The sequence below is a fragment of the Rhineura floridana genome, chromosome 19 (assembly GCF_030035675.1).
Source record: "Rhineura floridana isolate rRhiFlo1 chromosome 19, rRhiFlo1.hap2, whole genome shotgun sequence".
In the NCBI taxonomy this organism is placed as follows: Eukaryota; Metazoa; Chordata; class Lepidosauria; order Squamata; family Rhineuridae; genus Rhineura; species Rhineura floridana.
The window spans coordinates 12007166-12024839 of record NC_084498.1 but is presented as its reverse complement, the minus strand read 5'-3'; the positions used below and the strand labels follow the sequence as shown (position 1 = coordinate 12024839).

General features: G+C 44.7%; 1 protein-coding gene across 2 annotated transcripts in view; it reads right to left on the bottom strand.

Moving 5' to 3' along the window:
• Positions 1–9669: 9669 nt before the first annotated feature.
• Positions 9670–17674, bottom strand: part of TMEM132C (transmembrane protein 132C) — a 369933-nt gene continuing 361928 nt past the window's right edge. For both annotated transcript variants that reach the window (XM_061602881.1, XM_061602882.1), the window contains one exon: positions 9670–11508. In XM_061602881.1, coding sequence (XP_061458865.1) covers positions 10309–11508 — 1200 coding nt within the window. In that variant the 3' untranslated portion in view covers positions 9670–10308. The remainder of the gene's footprint in view (positions 11509–17674) is intronic.

Sequence of the window (17674 nt, the reverse complement as noted above, 5' to 3'; positions counted from 1 at the left end):
GGAGATTGACAGCCAGGGCCACCCCACCCCACAGGCTGGCTGTAAGTAAGAAGGCAGATAGGTGGGGACTGGGGACGGACTGGGGTTGGTGAGGCAGTGCCCAATTCACAATGCACTAGCCTCCACTGTGCAGACTGCAGAACTCTTTAGTCTGGGAGACTCTTTAGATGTATGGATGTTGTTCAAGCATAGTTATGGCATGGAAAACCACTCAGATCTTGTTCTTTGTTGGCTGGAAAGTGGACAGCTGTCTTAAACAATCAGATAAACAAAAACCAGCCAAGCTGTTTGGCTGACAAGCCAAAATTTTAAATGTTAAATTCCGGTGGTGTCTGGAAACCAATGGAGCTGTGGGGCACTGGTGGGGCAGTGGGCAGGGCAGCCAACGGGAGGCAGAGCTAGTGGTCCCTGGAGGTGGAGTCATCTTATGACGGCAGGGCTTCCTTAAGACTGCCCCACTGTTGAACACCTCTTACAATTAGGACATTTGTCCAAATGTTGAGCCAAAATTTGCTTCAGCCACAGCTCTGTTCAGGTGTTTAGCTGAACATAAACATGCAGGGGGAACCTGTGTGGCCTGGTACAGGTTGCCCTCGGGGGAATGTGGCCTTCCAGCTGAAAAATGTTCCCCACCACCGAGTTAGATTGATGGAGTTAATTAACTGAGAATAGCTCTCTCTCTCTCTCTCTGTCTCACCTGCACCCACAACATAAGCCACTGGGGGATTCTTCCAGGTGTTTCCTCTTGCTGACTCAGGGCATGATGTGCAGTCAGTGCTTGATGCAAGTGCCTTTTTTGGGTGCTGTACACACAACATCATCCCCATATCACCCCTGTCCCGCACTACTCGTGGATCTCAAGCACATTCTCCTGGAATGGTTCTAATCTGTTTTGTGTTGGGAATGAACTTCTCAAGCGCTTGCTGAATACGCATGGACACAAAACCCACTTTCTCAGGTCGCCTCCTACTATAGCAGACCTGCTGATATTGCAGGGCTGTGCCACTCCCCCTCACCACGTTGAACTTATCTGTGAATGAAATAGGCAAAAGAGGAAGCCGTACGGTCACTTAGCCGCCTCGATATGCAGATATATATCCCTGAATATCGGTATATCAATACACCAGTTTCCAGCCCCCCCCTTTTGAAAGACTGGGTGGGGGGTATGTGGAAACGAGGAATGCAAAGTTCTGTCAATTTCGGTTCTCTTCGTTTCTCGTTTTCCCAATCTTAAATTCAGTTCTCCACATTTCTGCAGCAATTTGCGTGCGTATGTATGTGTTTTTTTTTAAATCTTCATGAAATTTCTGCAGTATTTTAGTGGAATTTCTCCTAATAAACACATTTTTGTATGCACTTTTGGCTGAAGTGCACAGCTTTGCAAGCCATTTCTGCTCATATGATGCATTTTCCATGTTATTTTCATTCACATATACATTTTTATGCACACTTTCCCCTAATGCATGCTTTTTTGTTAATGTTGTTTGGCGAACTGCATCACATTAGAAAAAGTGCACACTTTGAAGGACGGCTGGGCTTCAGTTGTCATCTTGTTTCAGAAAGTGCAAATTTGATCGATTCCGCTTGAAATGTGAACTGAATCAAAAATTTTGCCCATCCGTACTGGAAACACTAATAGAGGGGAGGGGAGTTCGTAAGCACACCTACCTGTGTGTACACACAACGTGGGTAGTAGATGCTACTTTAGAAGATGTTGTTGTGCAAATGTGTGTACACATTCTTGCACTCAGGTCCTGCTTGCGGGCTTCCCCCAGGCACCTGGTTGGCCACCGTGAGAACAGGATGCTGGACTAGATGGGCCACTGGCCTGATCCAGCAGGCTCTTCTTATGTTCTTATGCTATGTACAAAAGGCGTACTGTGAAAAAAAGCCCCCCTGTGCATTTCAAAGGCCCAGTGAATAGGGAGGAGGGTGGTGGTGAACAGCAGTAGGGAGCCAGTGTGGAAGTATTTACAACTCCTAACTCATCTTCACATTGTCAGATGGACAAATGGGAACCCAGAAGCTTGCTAGCTTAACTCTTAGGACCTAGGAAGGGTGGGTGCATGTCCTACTTTAGAAAGGGGTATCTGGTCCAAATCTGTTTATAGACCAAGAACCCTAAGAAGGGGAGAGCAGGAGAGGCCTTGAAGTTGCACATCAATAGTGTTAAATATTTGTTTAAATATTTGTAGATTTGCGTTGGTATACTTAGATCAGCATGTGCAAATTTTTGTCTTGGGAATATATTTCCACTTTATTTGGTGATATGCATGGGGGGGGAGGTTCAAGTCCCTCTGACTCTACCCCATGCTAGGGTCTTGATTGTCTGGGTTCAGTGAGTATGTATGAACATGACTAGTTTGGGCAGTTGGGTGGGCAGTGCTGCAGAATGGGTTGTTTGCTGTGTGGAGTGGCTTGTTCATGTGCCTGTGTGGATGGTTGGAGAAGTGTGGGGTGGGTGTATGTTTGTATGTGTGGTTGCTGCAGTGTAGCGTGGGTGTGATTTTCGGGATAGGAAACCTGTATGGGTATTTTGGTTGTGCTATTTAAGTGGCAAATTGTGGTTAGGCATTTGTTGCTCTGACCAAACCTCAGCCTTGTACTCAGTTTCTTGAGCAAGCTACTTATCCTTGTGACTAGGTACACCCCCAGCAGCCATTTTGTGACTTGTAAGACTCTCACAGCAGCCATTTTGTGGCAGCGCCCATGACAATTTATATTTCCAAATGCAGCCAAAACAGGTCCCAAACAATTGGCAATCCCTTCACTATGGGATTCCTGATTGGCTGGAATCCCAATGTAGGAAAGTGAACAAAGCACTAGCCCAAATTATAAATAACAAGTTCAAAGGGGAAAGCAAGGTGACCATCCAGGCTCTTTCAAAAAGAAAAAAGAGCACCCCCCCTTAAAAAAAGCAAAATGTGAATATTTGCCCCTGCTCTGAGTCTCCTGGAACTTCCATAAGTTGCTCACACATTTTATCACTGGGCAGACCCAGTCCCATTGGTGGAAAATATGGCAGAAAGGCATGGCAGACAGGCAAGGTTCCTACAGGCATCACCATTCATCAAACTCATTCTCGCAGTCATCATTGACATGAAAAGCTCCAAAAAATCTTGTTTCTGCCACAAGTGACTTTTTCAAGCAGTTCATCATTCATTGCAACATCCCAGTGATGGATAGCAGGGATTTTTCAGGAGCTACGTGGCGAGGCTTGCTTGCTGATGCTTTCCCAAGGACATGAATCACAGTGTTAGACTTCCCTAACATGTTAATGGGGGTCAGAACCTTATTAGAATCGTTGGCCCTCCCTGTGCAGGATGTGTGTATGTATTACTACATCAGTCTGCAGGCAGTCACTGGGACCAGGCCTCTGCTGTTATGGTGGAAAGATGCAGTCTGATGAAATGGAATCAATAGACCAGTCATTTTAGACTCTTGGGACTAAATGGACTTCAAAAAGTGATCAGGTGGTCCTGTGATGTTCGCGGCTCCTGCTGCTTATTCTGCTGAGTGCAGCCTTGGGCTCCTGTTCTAAAGTCCCACCTGGACAGCAACGCTAAACATAATCCATCTTCTCAGAGGGATGTGGCCTAGCTGTCTGGGCCCAGTGAGATAATGGATAAGGTTTCCATGAGGAATTAGCTCCAGCTTTCTGTACGGACAGGAAGTTATACAACTAAAATGTATAGAGCAACATTGCTGGAACACACAAGTGGGGATACTGTTGTGTGCAGGCCCTGTTTTTGGGCTCCCCCTTGAGACATCTGGTTGGCCACTATGAGAAAAAAAGATGCTAGGCTAGATGGGCTACTGGCCTGATCCATCAGACTCTTCTTATGTTTTTAGAGGTAGTCTGTCTCTCTCCCCCCCTACCTCTCCTCCTCCCTGATTACCAGGCAGGGTCAATTCTTTTCTTCTCCCCCCTCTTTAAAAAAGTAATTGGAGCTATTGGTCCCTACAAAGTGAAGCCAAATGGTCTACATGGAGACCAGAAGCCTTGTGAGGAACAGAAAGGAAGAGAGTGGGCCATGGTTAAAAAAACCAAGAACAGATATTGTGATGGTCAGGAGAGCTTTGGCAGGCACCAAAGGAGGTGTAAGAAGCACCATGGTGCCTGTAGGTGGTGACCTCAGATTGAACATGATGACACCACTGAGAACTAATGAAGCCAACAGAGTGAGGGATTACTACATCATTTAAGTAGTGATCCCAGCCAACTGGATCACTAATTGTTTGTGAACAGATTTAGAACTCGTTGACCCTGCCACTGGCTCCAAACTTCTGATTTTTTAAAAGTTGCAAAAAAAGTTTGCAAACAAATACAAAACCAACCTGTTAACAGTTGATTATAGGGAGACACCCCCCCCCACAAAGGACTTGTTATGCAAGTGCTTTTTCATACACATGACAACCTCATTGTTCAGGGCTTGAGAATCCATGTTATTGGACTCCAACTCCCACCATTCCTAATATTTAGCCCTGTGGGCTGGGCCTGAAGAGAGCTGGAGTCCACCAACAACATCCAGAGGCCCACCAGTAAAATACTCATCCTCCCCAGACATTACAGCATCCTTGAACTTATCTCAGCAAAGAGGCAGCAGAGATTTCATTCTTCCCACTGGCAACAAGCCTACTTGATCAAGTCATGTAAAGCCTTTTAATTACAATTTGTATAACATGTATAAATAAATATTACATTCTTTCAGTCTACAATGCATACTATGCAAATCTTGTTAAAAAAAGAGAGAGAAGTCCATCTACTTATAGGGTGGTGAGTTCTGTTGCATCCAGGCAGTCAAATAAACAAGGGGGGGAGGGATTTGGGTCCAAATAAAAAGCAATGAGCCATTCACCTAAGAATTGGAATGATGAAGACTGTCACAGCTTGTTCCTATTTAGCAGGCTACTCAGGCTGGAGCTTTCCAATGATGTAGAAAACAGCGATGGTTCTCTTAAATTACAACCGGATGTTGTGGTGGACCAGAAGGACATAGGAAATGAACCTGGAATATCAGGAACTGTGCTCTACTGCCTCCTTGTGATGAACCATTTGGAACTGCAGGTTGAATGTTTCCCTGGGCTAAGATAGTCCTCTCAGCCTCCAGGGCAGCTTCACCCACTCTGGCAGCCCATTCGTTTCCCTTTGGCTGGGTTCAAAGCAACCTCCAGTTCAGGCTAGGTTTTGAATGAGCAACAGACAGCTTGGACTGATGCCCTTTGGCTTCTAGACCTGGCTCTTGTGCCTATGAGGGTTTGCCAGCCCACCTTTCTGTGTGCTTGCTGGATCCCTCTCAGGCTCCAGTTCTGGAGACTTGGACTTCCTGGTTCTCACCCTGCTGAACATTTATCTGCAGCAGTGCTTCTCCTGGTAGCCTAACCCTCTCTCTGTGTTACAATGGTAGCCTCTGGAAGTAGTGAAAGGGACGTAGCTCGGTGGTAGAACTTCTGCCTTGCATGCAGAATGTCCCAAGGTTGCAGGTAAGGCTGGGAGACATCCCCCTCTGGAACCACAGAGAGCCACTGTCAGTCAGTGTAGGCATTACTGAGTTAATTGACCAATGGTCTGACTCAGGATATTGCCACAGATAATGGTCACACATTTTGTGCCCTGACATCCTGAAAGGACCCCAGAAATGCCTACCAGTTTTGCAGCAGGTAGGCTGAAGGAGGAGGGACATTTCAGACCAGGCTTTCAAAGTTTCTCATCACCTTCTTGGTGCCTTTGCTTTTATTAACCATGGAGGGAAAGGGTCATGGCTTCCTGGTAGAGTATCTGCTTTGCATGCAAAAGGTTCCTGGTTCAATCCCTATCATCACTAGGTAGGTTTAAGAGAGACCCCCTGCTTGAAACCCTGGAACGCCACTGCCAGTCAGTGTAGACAATACTGAGCTAGGTGGACTAGCGAGTCTGACTTGGTATGAAAGAGCTTCTTCCGTTCCTAAGGGGGTGGGTGGAAGGGGAAAGGAACATGCCTGGAAACCGACCACCCTGTAAACCAGGCATCCTTCTGTCCCAGACATCTGAGATTTCCCCAGATATTATTCCCACACTTCTGAGCATATCTTTTCCCCACCTTTGAAGACTAGAAACTTGCTCTTTGGAAAAAAGAAAATACATGAAATCCTGTGCCTGATATCTGCTTCCATGCTTGTGAGGTAAAATATTCATCTCTTTGCTTGGAAGTCACGTGTGGGAGATCGTAATAATTTTTCTTTTGAGATTTAACTTGGGTTGTGAAAATTAAGCTAGAAAGTACACTTTGCACCCTGCAAATGAGATGCCTTCCATATATCTAGTCCATGGCCAGCCGATGCCTGCTTTTGACAGGGCTAAGTTATCATTCCAGTCTGCAGGCTGAAACAATACATCCTCAAGATCTCAAGACTCTATAAACTCTCAATGTTCTGTCAAAACGCTCAGTGTTCTATAAATTCTCAGTGTTCTGTCACACTGTGGGATGACCAAGAAACAGAACCTGGGGGAAGGGCTGTGCAGATGAGGGGGCTGGAGCAGCACTGCAAGTGTCAGGTGCAGCTCCACTCAGGTGCTGAACCTTTCTCCTTTACTCACATATCAATGAATGGCAATCTAGTCCGATGGAGTCCAGCAGGTGTGTGTGTGTGTGTAACTTTGGTTCTTCAGATGTTGCTGAACAACATCTCCCACCATCCCTGGCCATTGGGCATGCATGCTGGGGCTGATGGAAGTTGCAGTTCAGCAATGTCTAGACTCTCAAAAGTTCTGCACACCTGGGATACAGTAAAGCACTATTGTTGGGGGTGGGGGCAATCTGGCAGTGGTGTAACCCTCCAAACCAAAAGGTAGACCGGCTACTGCTAACTGGGACACCATCAATATCCCTTCTCACCTTTCTAAAGAAAGCTGCAGGGTTCCAGGAGAAGGATCATAGGATTCTGATAGTTCCTCCTCCGAAACAGGACTTGAGTGTGGAGCCATTTCCTCATCCCCAAAACACAGAGAGTCTGGGTTAGGAGGCCCTATGTCTTCTTCAGCCAGCATTTCTCAGGCCCTGGGGTTTAATGTTCAGTTTGTGGAAACAGGGGCAGGCCCAGATTTGGAGGACTGCCCCCACCTCTTTACTTGGCCTAAGACATGACGGGTGGAAGTGGCAGAGATGTAGAGCAGGGCTTGGGGAACGGTGGCCCTCCAGACGTTGCTAGATTACAGCTCCCATCATCTGCGACCTAGCCAGTGACATCTGGTGGGCTCCTGCTGGGAGAAAGGGCGGGATATAAATCAAATAATAAATAAATAACGTCAGTGTGGCAGTGGAATCCACTCTGGAAGTTTTAGCCTGAACTTTCCTTGAACGTTTGCACCAAAACCCAGAGTGGATTCTGCTGCCCCACTGATATGGAACCACCAGCCACCACCAAGTCTAGCAACATCTGGAGGGCCACAGGCTCCTTAGTCCTGATGCATGGAGTGGGGATGATATGTGTGAATACAGATGAGGATATAAGTCCCTGGATAAAAGACTGGGACTATCTACCCCACCCTTCCATGTCAATCTTGACAGGTCTTCATAAACTGGATCTGGACCATATATATAGCTCTATCTCTCATTTAAATCTTCACCAGAGTCTGCTGTGGAGACCATGTCCAAGTGCCTGGAATCCGTGAGTGGATGGATGGGAATAGGAACAGGCTGAAGTTGAATCCTGATAAGACTGAGGTGCTACTCGTGGGAGACAAGGGAAGGCTGGGAGATGTTGACCTGGTGTTCGACGGGGTGAAATTGCCCCTGAATGACCAGGTCCGCAGCCTTGGGGTTGTGCTTGATTCCAAGCTGTCCATGGAGGCTCAGATTTCGGCAGTGAGCCGGGCAGCTTGGTATCAATTACACCTCATTCGTAGACTGCAGCCCTACCTTCCTGCTCATCAGCTCCCACTGGTGGTACATGCCCTGGTCACCTCTCGGTTGGATTACTGTAATGCGCTGTACGTGGGGTTACCCTTGAAAACGGTCCGGAAATTACAGCTTATACAAAATGCTGCAGCTCGACTACTTACAAACTGTCGCCGCCGGGAACACATCACCCCAGTGTTGTTTGACCTACACTGGCTCCCAGTTATTTTCCGGGCCCAATTCAAGGTGTTGGTATTAACCTTTAAATCCCTATACGGTCTCGGCACAGTTTATCTGATGGAGCGCCTCCAGCGCCACCAACCATGCCGCCCAACAAGATCAGCCACACAGGACCTTCTCTCAATCCCGCCAACTAAAACAGCTAGGTTGGCGGGGACAAGAGAGAGGGCATTTTCAGTGGCGGCCCCCACTCTCTGGAACTCCCTCCCGTATGACCTTCGACATGCCCCTTCCCTGAATGTATTCCGCCAAGCTTTGAAGACCTGGCTCTTCAGACAGGCCTTTGGGACTTACGGGGAGGGTTAAATTTTTACGACGAATAGCCTACTACTCTGTACTGGAACTGTTTTATTGTTTTATTGTATGTTATGATGTATTTTATTATGATGTAATGTATTGTTGTTAAATTGTACGTCGCCTAGAGTGGCCATTGGCCAGATAGGCGACCCACAAATTAAATTATTATTATTATTATATGTTTAATTGCCTGTTCATTCAAGATGCAACTAAGTGTCCACCACAAAGAGGATCTTGAGGCTCGTATGCAATGTTTTGTTGTAGGTTTAATTTGTGTGTGACGTATTTGCCAGATGAAGATAATGCTTTATGCCAAGGGTAGCCAATGCGGTGCCCTCCAGATGTTGTTGAACTACAGTGCTCTGGCAAATGGTCAGAGATGATGGAAGCTGCAGTCCAACAATACCTGAAGGGCTACAGGTTCCCCATCCCAGTCAACTCTATAATGGAGATGGGATATCCCAATGGTTCATGCTTCACAGATATCACAGGCTTGTACTCAGAAACACTGCTGGAGGGGGCTCAGGTTGATGGATGCATGTGCTTCTAGAGAGGATGGAAATGATAACATTGCCATGCCAGAATGTTCAGGAGATAGCAACACAATAAGATGGATATGAAACACACATGCAGCATCCTTGGCAATGGTGGCAGTTGCCCATTGAGACAGTTGGGTGGAAGGTAGGCAGCTCAAACAGTAGGCAGACCTAATGGCAGGTAGTGCCAGCTAATTCTCATCCCCCCTCCCATCTTTCTCCCTGCTGAGTTCTACAAAGGCTCCTCACTTAAAAGGCCCCTTAAAATGTGAAATTGTGGGTGTGTTTGGTGAAAACTCCAACCAAAAAATGGGTCAGGCCACCAATTGGTAAGTGGGTGGCTGGTGAGGTCCGAAAAAGCTGCTTCGGGGGCTGGATCCAGCTGACAGTTTCCCACTGATTTCAACATTCATGCCATGCCGGAATTGTGTGCTCAGTGCTGATTGTCCAAGCTCTTCAAAGGTCGAGTGAATATGTAAACTAATTTTTTTTTGGGGGGGGGAGTATTTTTGTTCTGTAGGAAAACTCGTTCATTTGTTTACTTACTCTCCCTTCCAAATGAAAAGTAAGATATGAAAGTCAGAATAGTGGAGAACCAAGAGAGGGGAGGGGAGGAGAGAGAAGGACCCTATGTTCATTATGTGACAGTAATTAAAAAAAAAAACACGGAAAAAAAACCCTCCTGCTTCTCTCCTTTGCCAGACATTGCATTCCCTCCAGTCACTGCAACTGTATGATCCACTCAGTATCATGTTTTTGATGATCTTAGGTCTCAGTATCATATTTTTGATGCTTTATTAGAAATATAAAGAAGTTTTCTTTTTTATTATCTTTTTTCATTTTTTGTAAACAAAAGAGAATACTTTCGGTACCTTGTGTTTAATTATCTTTGACCTCCCAATAATCCATTTCATAATCTCACCTTGTCTCCTTTCATCATACCAGCTACTTCAGTTCCTTTGGACTTCTTGTCCCAGCTCCAACCAACCCGTTGTCATCCAGATGTTTTGGACCACAACTCCCATATGCCTAAGCTACAACAACTGTGCTGGCTGAGACAGATGGGATTTGTAGTCCAAGATATCTGGAGGGCACCAGCTTGGTGGAGGTTGTCTTACCCGAATGGCTGGACATTCCATCTAGGGGAGAGGAAAGAACAACAGCCCACCATGAATTGCTTTAGCAACTACCTCTCCTTGATTATATATAGAAAACATCTATTGTGTGTAAGTCTGTTTGGTTCCCTCCCCAACTCTCTCTCTCTGACACACAGATCCATCATATTCTGCAAGTCCCTCCTGATTCGACTGAAGGCATCAAGGTGTGGTTGCTAACCCATAAAAAACTGTGAACCACAGCTATGCTTTGTCTTTGAGCTTCTCCATGTAGTTTCTTATCTCTTTTGTTTCCCCCAGGTCTATTTCTTGGCAAACCCATTTAATGTCATCTTCGTTGCAATTGAGGATGGAGTTGACAGTGGGGCAACCATCGTCGGGAGGGATGGTGGTGAATGTTGTGAACTTTACCCGCTTCCGCTTGGAGGTGGGTGAATGCAAAGGGGGCTCAAGCTTTGGCTCTTTCACCTGTTTGCCCCCTGAGTCAGCTGACTGATGGATTTGACTCTTGATGCTTTTTGACATGCTGCCATTGAGAAGCTGGTTGCTCTCCTCAAAGCCTATCCCTCGGTCTATGTTAGTTGTGCGTTCATCCTGCTGGGCTGAGATATCCACTCGGTTCTCCAGGAGCTCACTTTCATTCCCAAGCCACACCCAATCATGGGAGTGGATCATGGAGGTTTGCCCTTCTACTGGCACTTGCTTGTGACGATATTTTAATGTGAAAGTGGCACAATTTATTAGGAAGACTAAGATGGCGAGGCAGAAGACTCCTAGCAGGGCATACATACCAATCTCCAAGTCACTGAGACCCCTGGGTGCCTGCACAAGGTCATTCTCCTCCATGCCACCATTGCTTTTGGGAAGGTCAATTTGTGCCGGGAAGTTGGTGAAGTCTATCGGGATATTTTGGAGCTGCCCATCATCTGAGAGTTTTTCTCCACCAAGGCTGTTTTTAAGGACTTTGCTTTTGACTGTTGACTTTGCAGTAGTGCCAACTTTTCTTATGGCACCTTCTTCTCGTTCAGCAGAAGGGCTTCCATAGTACCGTCCATCTTGGCCATACCGCTCTTGGTCCAATATCTTCTGCCTCCGGTCACTCGCATGGTTTTCAATCTCGGCAGCATCGTAATTGGCAGCACCATGGGAGTTGGCGTCATTTTCACCAAACTTCACCTTGATACTCCCATTGCCTACTGCAAGGACACTCTTTCTCTTGGACTTCTGGCAGGCTTCAGAGATCATCATGTCCACTTTGACCAATGTGCCTTGTCCTTCACCTTCTGCTGCAACCACGGGCCATTTCACAGTAGAGCTTTGATGGGCTGAAATGACAGATTCATCAAGCGAGGAAGTAGAAAGGGAGAAATCTTTGGGGTCATAAATGTCCAGTGGAGTTACAGAGCCATCACTGAACTGGATCCAGGAGCTGACCACTGCTTCCTAAAAGACAAAAGAAATATTTAATAAGATCTCAAACGGACCTCTTCATCTCACAGCTACATGGGTATAGGGGGAGATTCAGGACACAGAAAAGGAAGCACTTCTTCACACAGTGCATCGCTAAAATATGGAACTGACAACTTTATGATGTAGTGATGGCCACCAACTAGACAAAATCATGGAGGATCTAGTTATGTTTACTAGTCATGATGGCTGTATACTACCTCCAGGAATAGAGACCATATGCCTATGGAACATGAGTGGGACATGGCTATTGCTCTTGTGCCCTGCTTGTGAGATTCCTATAGCTATCTCATTGGTCACTGTGAGAACAGAATGCTGGACTAGATAGGCCTTTGGGCTGATCCAGTGGGACTCTACCTTCACAGTTGTGAGATGCAGTCTGTGTGCGCAAAACACAAGTCCAACACCCTCTCAGATGTGGAGAAAGTGCACAGTTCATTGGATCCAGGCCAATGAAGCTAACGCTTTTGATGCAAGTCATGCAAGACAGCATGGAGGAGGGGAAAGACTACCCTTTCTATTTAAAGACTAGTGATATTTCCTTTGTTCTCTTCTTGGAAACAGGTGTGAAAACAATGTACACAGGATCATTTAAATGAATGGGCCATTTAGCCCAACTGGAACCGATACCTTTTTTATAGTTTCACCCCAGTTATGGAATGCTCTCTCCATCAATGTCATTTTGGTGCCTGTTAAAAACCTTTCATGTTTATTTCCCCAGGCTTGTTAATCTAATGTAACATGTTTGATCTTTGCCAGTTGTTTTTAATGCACCTTTTTATTACTTAGCTTTTATTTCTGCTACAGCATATATTCTGCTCTCTATAGATCTTGTTGCTTGGATGTATGTTTCTTTTAAACTGTTTCTTCGCAGTTGTTTTCATTGCAGGTTTCTTTTAAATTGTTTTTATTGTATTTTCAGAGATATATATGTTTTTATTAGCCACCCAAGCAAATTGGTGGGAGAGAGGGATAGATTTCCCACAATGAATAAATAAAACATCCTTTTTCATCAAAGCTGGAAAAAGGGGAGGTAAAATATTCACTAACAGAGCAATCCTATGCAGAGGAGACTGGTGGCTCTGATGTCCGTGGTGCAGTGAATCCGCTACTATCTACATTCACTGGCAGCCGCTCTCTAGAGATAATTTATTTAATTAATTTATATCCTACCCTTTGTCCCAAATGAGCTCAGAGCAGCAAGGTAGAGGTCTCTCCCAGCTCTACTGGGAGAAGCCAGGGATTGAAACTGGGACCTTCTGCATGCAAAGCACCATTTGCTTTGCATGCTCCACCATTGAGCTATGGCTGTTTCCCAAATAAATATCCAAGTTAAACTTGATATAGAAACACAGGAAGCTTTTACTGAGTCAGACCATTGGTCCATCTAACTCAGTATTTTCTACTCCAGTGGTTTCCATTACCACCCCCAAAGGATCACATAAACATTGCTGATGGTCTTGGTGGACTGCTTAATGATTGTAATGTGCTATGCTAGATGCTGTATAATTCCAATTGTATTTTATTGCTTTACAATGAGGTCCATAGAATTCAAATATTATATTATAATTGTAATATAATAAAATACAGTGTAAGAACTGAAAGAAGCAATAAAAATACAATTAAAAATCAGTATGACTATTTAAATAAATAAATAAATAAAATAAATAATATGGGCATGCCATGGACCATGTGAATGAAGCTCACAGACCACTGGTGGTCCATGGACCACAGTTTGACAATTCCTGGAAGTGGTTCTCCAGGATTTCTGATGGAGGTGTTTCTTTTTAGCCAGCCATACTGGAGGTGCTGGCGGTGGGAGCGGGAAGGGTATTTAATTTATATCCTACCCTTCCTACCAAAAGATGCCCAGGACAGCAAGTGACAAGTGATAAAAAAATTCAAAACATCTTAAAGACAAAACATCTGAAAAACAATTCCAACACAGATGCAGATAAAGGTCTCTACTTAAGACTTATTGAAAAAAGAAGGTCTTCAATAGGTGCCAAAAAGACAACAGAGACAGCACCTGTCTAATATTTCAGGGGAGGGAATTCCAAAGGGTAGGTGCACCACCCTAAAGGTCTGCTTCCTGTGTTCTGCCAAACAGATCTCCTGATGAGACAGCATCACCTGCAGAGGGTAGTGATTGACGGGGTATATACGGGGTAAGGTATCCTGATCCCAACCTGTATAGGGCTTTATACACCACAGCCAGCACCTTGAATTTAGCTCAGGTTGAACCTGGGACCTTCTGATTGCAAAGTGGGTGATTGACCAATGAACAACCACCCATTGTGGTCAAAGGAGAGAATTAACTATGTCAGCTCCTGGCCTGGTGTAATATAAAGTTCATGTTTTTTGGGGAGGGGGATGTCTGCGGAATGAGGGGGCTTAGGAACCTGAGGAGTCTTAGCTGCCCTTAACACACCACTGAAATGCCCGACTTTGGCTGACATCTCTGTCAGAATACTTCTCACAACAAAAGTCCAGAATTTTTGGAGTAAGCCATGACTGTTTAAAGTGTTATGATACTGCTTTAAATATATGGTATGGATGGGGACACGGACACACACACACACACACACGGACACACACACACCCTTGCTAATAGAAACATTCTTCTGTGAGCTTTCCTGATAAATAAACCAAAATTTTAAAGATGTTTAGCTCCAGTGATGGGTTCATTTGGCTTTTTAAATGCAACCTTCTCTTGCATTGTATCTCATGCATTATAGGATTGTATCATTTTGTATACTTGGAAAGTGCTGTATAAAATGCTTAAAACAAACAAAATAGTCCCCATGAGGCACCCCCAAATGCAACACAATTCAAAGTCCTTTTTTTCCTGGATTTCCTTTGGTGAGATGGAGAGTCTTGCACCTCCCGTTGCAAAATTCAACCAATGATCTCTTGATTTGAATGCTCCAAGGAAAAAAAAAGATCAATATACCCAAACCTAGAAATGATGGAGCACCATGTCCTTCAAAGAGCAGTTTCAGCAAGGCTGGCCATGCTATATCAATAAATCCCCCCCATTCTCTGACATGTACCTCCAATTACCATCAAGGGATGAAGATGGATTAGAACCATATCATCTAGACAGCTTCTATCTTTTATGATGGCACCTGAGAAGTGGCAAATCTCCCCCAGGCTCTTTAATTACACATCATAAACAAGGAGGGATTGTGGGATAACCTTCTTTACACTTCCTTTCATCTTTATCTCCTCTTCGGTTTCTCTCTGTCTCTCTCTTCCCCCCCTTCTGCTTCTCTTTGTAAAAAAGCAACATTTTCACCTAATTGCTGCCAATCTTCCTTTAAATAAACACATTAGGATGACTGATTGGATGGCGGCCATGATGGGAAGCTGGTGGGATCCTGGATGTTGCATCACTTTGAATGGCGGAACAGCAACAGCAGCAGAGATGAAAAATTCAATATTGGATTACTGCAATACACTCTATGTGGAGTTTCCCTTGCACTTGACCTGGAGACTGCAGTTTGTGAGGAATACTGCAACCAGATTACTGATGGGAGTGAGGCCCTATCAGCATATAAACAACTCCAGTCAGGGATCTATACTGGTTGCTGATATGGTACTGGTTCAAGGAGTTACTTATTCCTATAGAAAGCCATTAACAGCTTGGGACCAGTTTACTTGTGGGACCGCCTTACCCCACATGTGCCCACTCCAGTGCTTCCATCTCTGCAACTGGCACTGTTACACGTGCCACATAACACTCGTTCTGCACTTGTAAGAAATTGTTCTTTTAGTATGGCAACTCCTACGCTCTGGAACTCCCTGACTATTGACATTAACAGTTTTTTTTAGGCAAGCCTATCCAGACACATAGAATCATAGAACTGTAGAGTTGGAAGGAGCCTATAAGGCCATCAAGTCCAACCCCCTGCTCAATGCAGGAATCGAAATTAGAGCATAACCGAGAGGTGGCTGTCCAGCTGCCTCTTGAAGGCCTCCAGGGTTGAAGGGCCATCACCTCCCTAGGTAACTGGTTCCATACTGCTCTAACAGTTATGAAGTTTTTCCTGATGTTCAGTTGAAATCTGGCTTCATGTAACTTGAGCCCATTGTTCTGTGATCTGCACTTTGGGATGATTGAGAAGAGATCCTGGCCTTCCTCTATTTGACAACCTTTCAAGTACTTGAAGAGTGCTATTATATCTCCCCTCAGCCTTCTGTTCTCAAGGCTAAATATGCCCAGTTCTTTCAGTCTCTCCTCATAGGGCTTTCTTTCTAGTCCCCTGATCATCGTTGCCCTCCTCTGAACTCGTTCTAGTTTGTCTGCATCCTTCTTAAAGTGCAGTTTTCAGCACTGGACGCAGTACTCAAGATGAAGCCTAACCACAGTTGAATAGAGGGGAACCAATACTTCATGCATTGTGGAAACTATACTTCTGTTAATACAGCCTAAAATAGCATTTGCCTTTTTTGCAGCCACATCACGCTGTTGGCTCATATTCAGCTTGTGATCAGCAACAATCCCAAGATCCTGCTGACATTTAGTATTGCTGAGCCAAGTATCCCCCATCTTATAACTGTGCATTTGGTTTCTTTTTTCCTAGGTGTAGAACTTTGCACTTATCCCTGTTAAATTTCATTCTGTTGTTCTCAACCCAATGCTCCAGCCTATCAAGATCACTTGGAAGTTTGTTTCTGTCTTCCATGGTATTAGCTCTCCCTCCCAATTCTGTATCATCTGCAAATTTGATAAACATTCCCTGCACCTCCTCATCCAAGTCATTAATAAAAATGTTGAAGAGCACTGGGCCCAGGATGAGCCCTGCAATACCCCACTTGTTACCTCCCCCCAGTTTGAGAAGGAACAATTAATAAGCACTCTTTGAGTACAATTCTGTAGCTAACTGTGAATCCACCTGATAGTTGTTTCATCCAGCCCACATTTAGCTAGCTTGCTAATCAGAATATTGTGGCACTTTTGTCAAAAACTTTGTTGAAGTCGAGATGTATTATGTCCACAGTATTCCCACAGTCTACCAGGGAGGTTACCTGATCTAAAAATGAGATAAGAGTAGTCTGACAGGAGTTGTTCTTGATAAATCCATGTTTGCTTCTAGTAATCACTCTATTGTTTTCAAGGTGTTTACAGACTGACTGCTTTATAATTTGTTCCAGAATTTCCCAGGGATTTATGTCAGGCTGACTGGTCTGTAATTCCCAGTTTCTTCCTTTTTTGCCCCATTTGAAGATAGGGACAACATTAGTCCTCCTCCAGTCATCCGACACTTTACACATCCTCCATGATTTTGCAAAGATAATAGACAGTAGTTCCAAGTGTTTTTCAGCCAGTTTCTTCAATACCCTAGGATACAGTTCATCGTGCCCTGCAGATTTGAACTCATTCAAAATGATTAGGTATTCCCTGACCATTTGTCTATCAATTTCAAGCTGCAATCTTGCCCCGTCAACTTCATGTTTCTCTGGAGGGTCATAGACCCTCTTTGGGGAGAAGACTGAGCCAGAGTAGGAATGGAGCACTTCTGCCTTTTCTTTGTCATCTGTTATCATTTTGCCATCCTCATTGAGCAGCTCATAGATGCTGATGTGTTTCAATCTCTTTTTCGTCTACTGTTGTTTGTAATCATTTAAAATGTTTTAATTACTTGTTTTTAACTGTTTTTATTGATAATTTTAATGTTTTTTGCAAACTGCTTAGACGTTTTCTACAATCAAACGATATATAAATTTTGTTAAAACAATCTATCAGTAAAAAATGTGGTACCACCCCAGCAGCTGAGGACCCAAAGCATGACCTCAGATGTCGAACAAAATATAGAGGACAGCACATATAGGAGAAGGTGGTCTGTAAGGTGCCCGTGCCCCAGTCTGACAATGGGAGGGTAGAAGACCAGGTTCCTCAAGTATATACAAAGAATTGGTCAATGCAGAGGCTTGGTGTTGCCTGCCAACTGCAGAAGCTGATGCGCATCTCAGTTCCATTTGTGTTTGAAGCACAACACTCCCAAAGTAGCTGGCTAGGCTAAGTTCCATCCTTGGATCTGGGGAATGCAATTGTAAACACATCTTGATATTATAGGGTATGCAGCTTTACAACAGCAGTGGAGAACCTCTGGCCTGCAGGCTCCACTAGGCCCAGCAG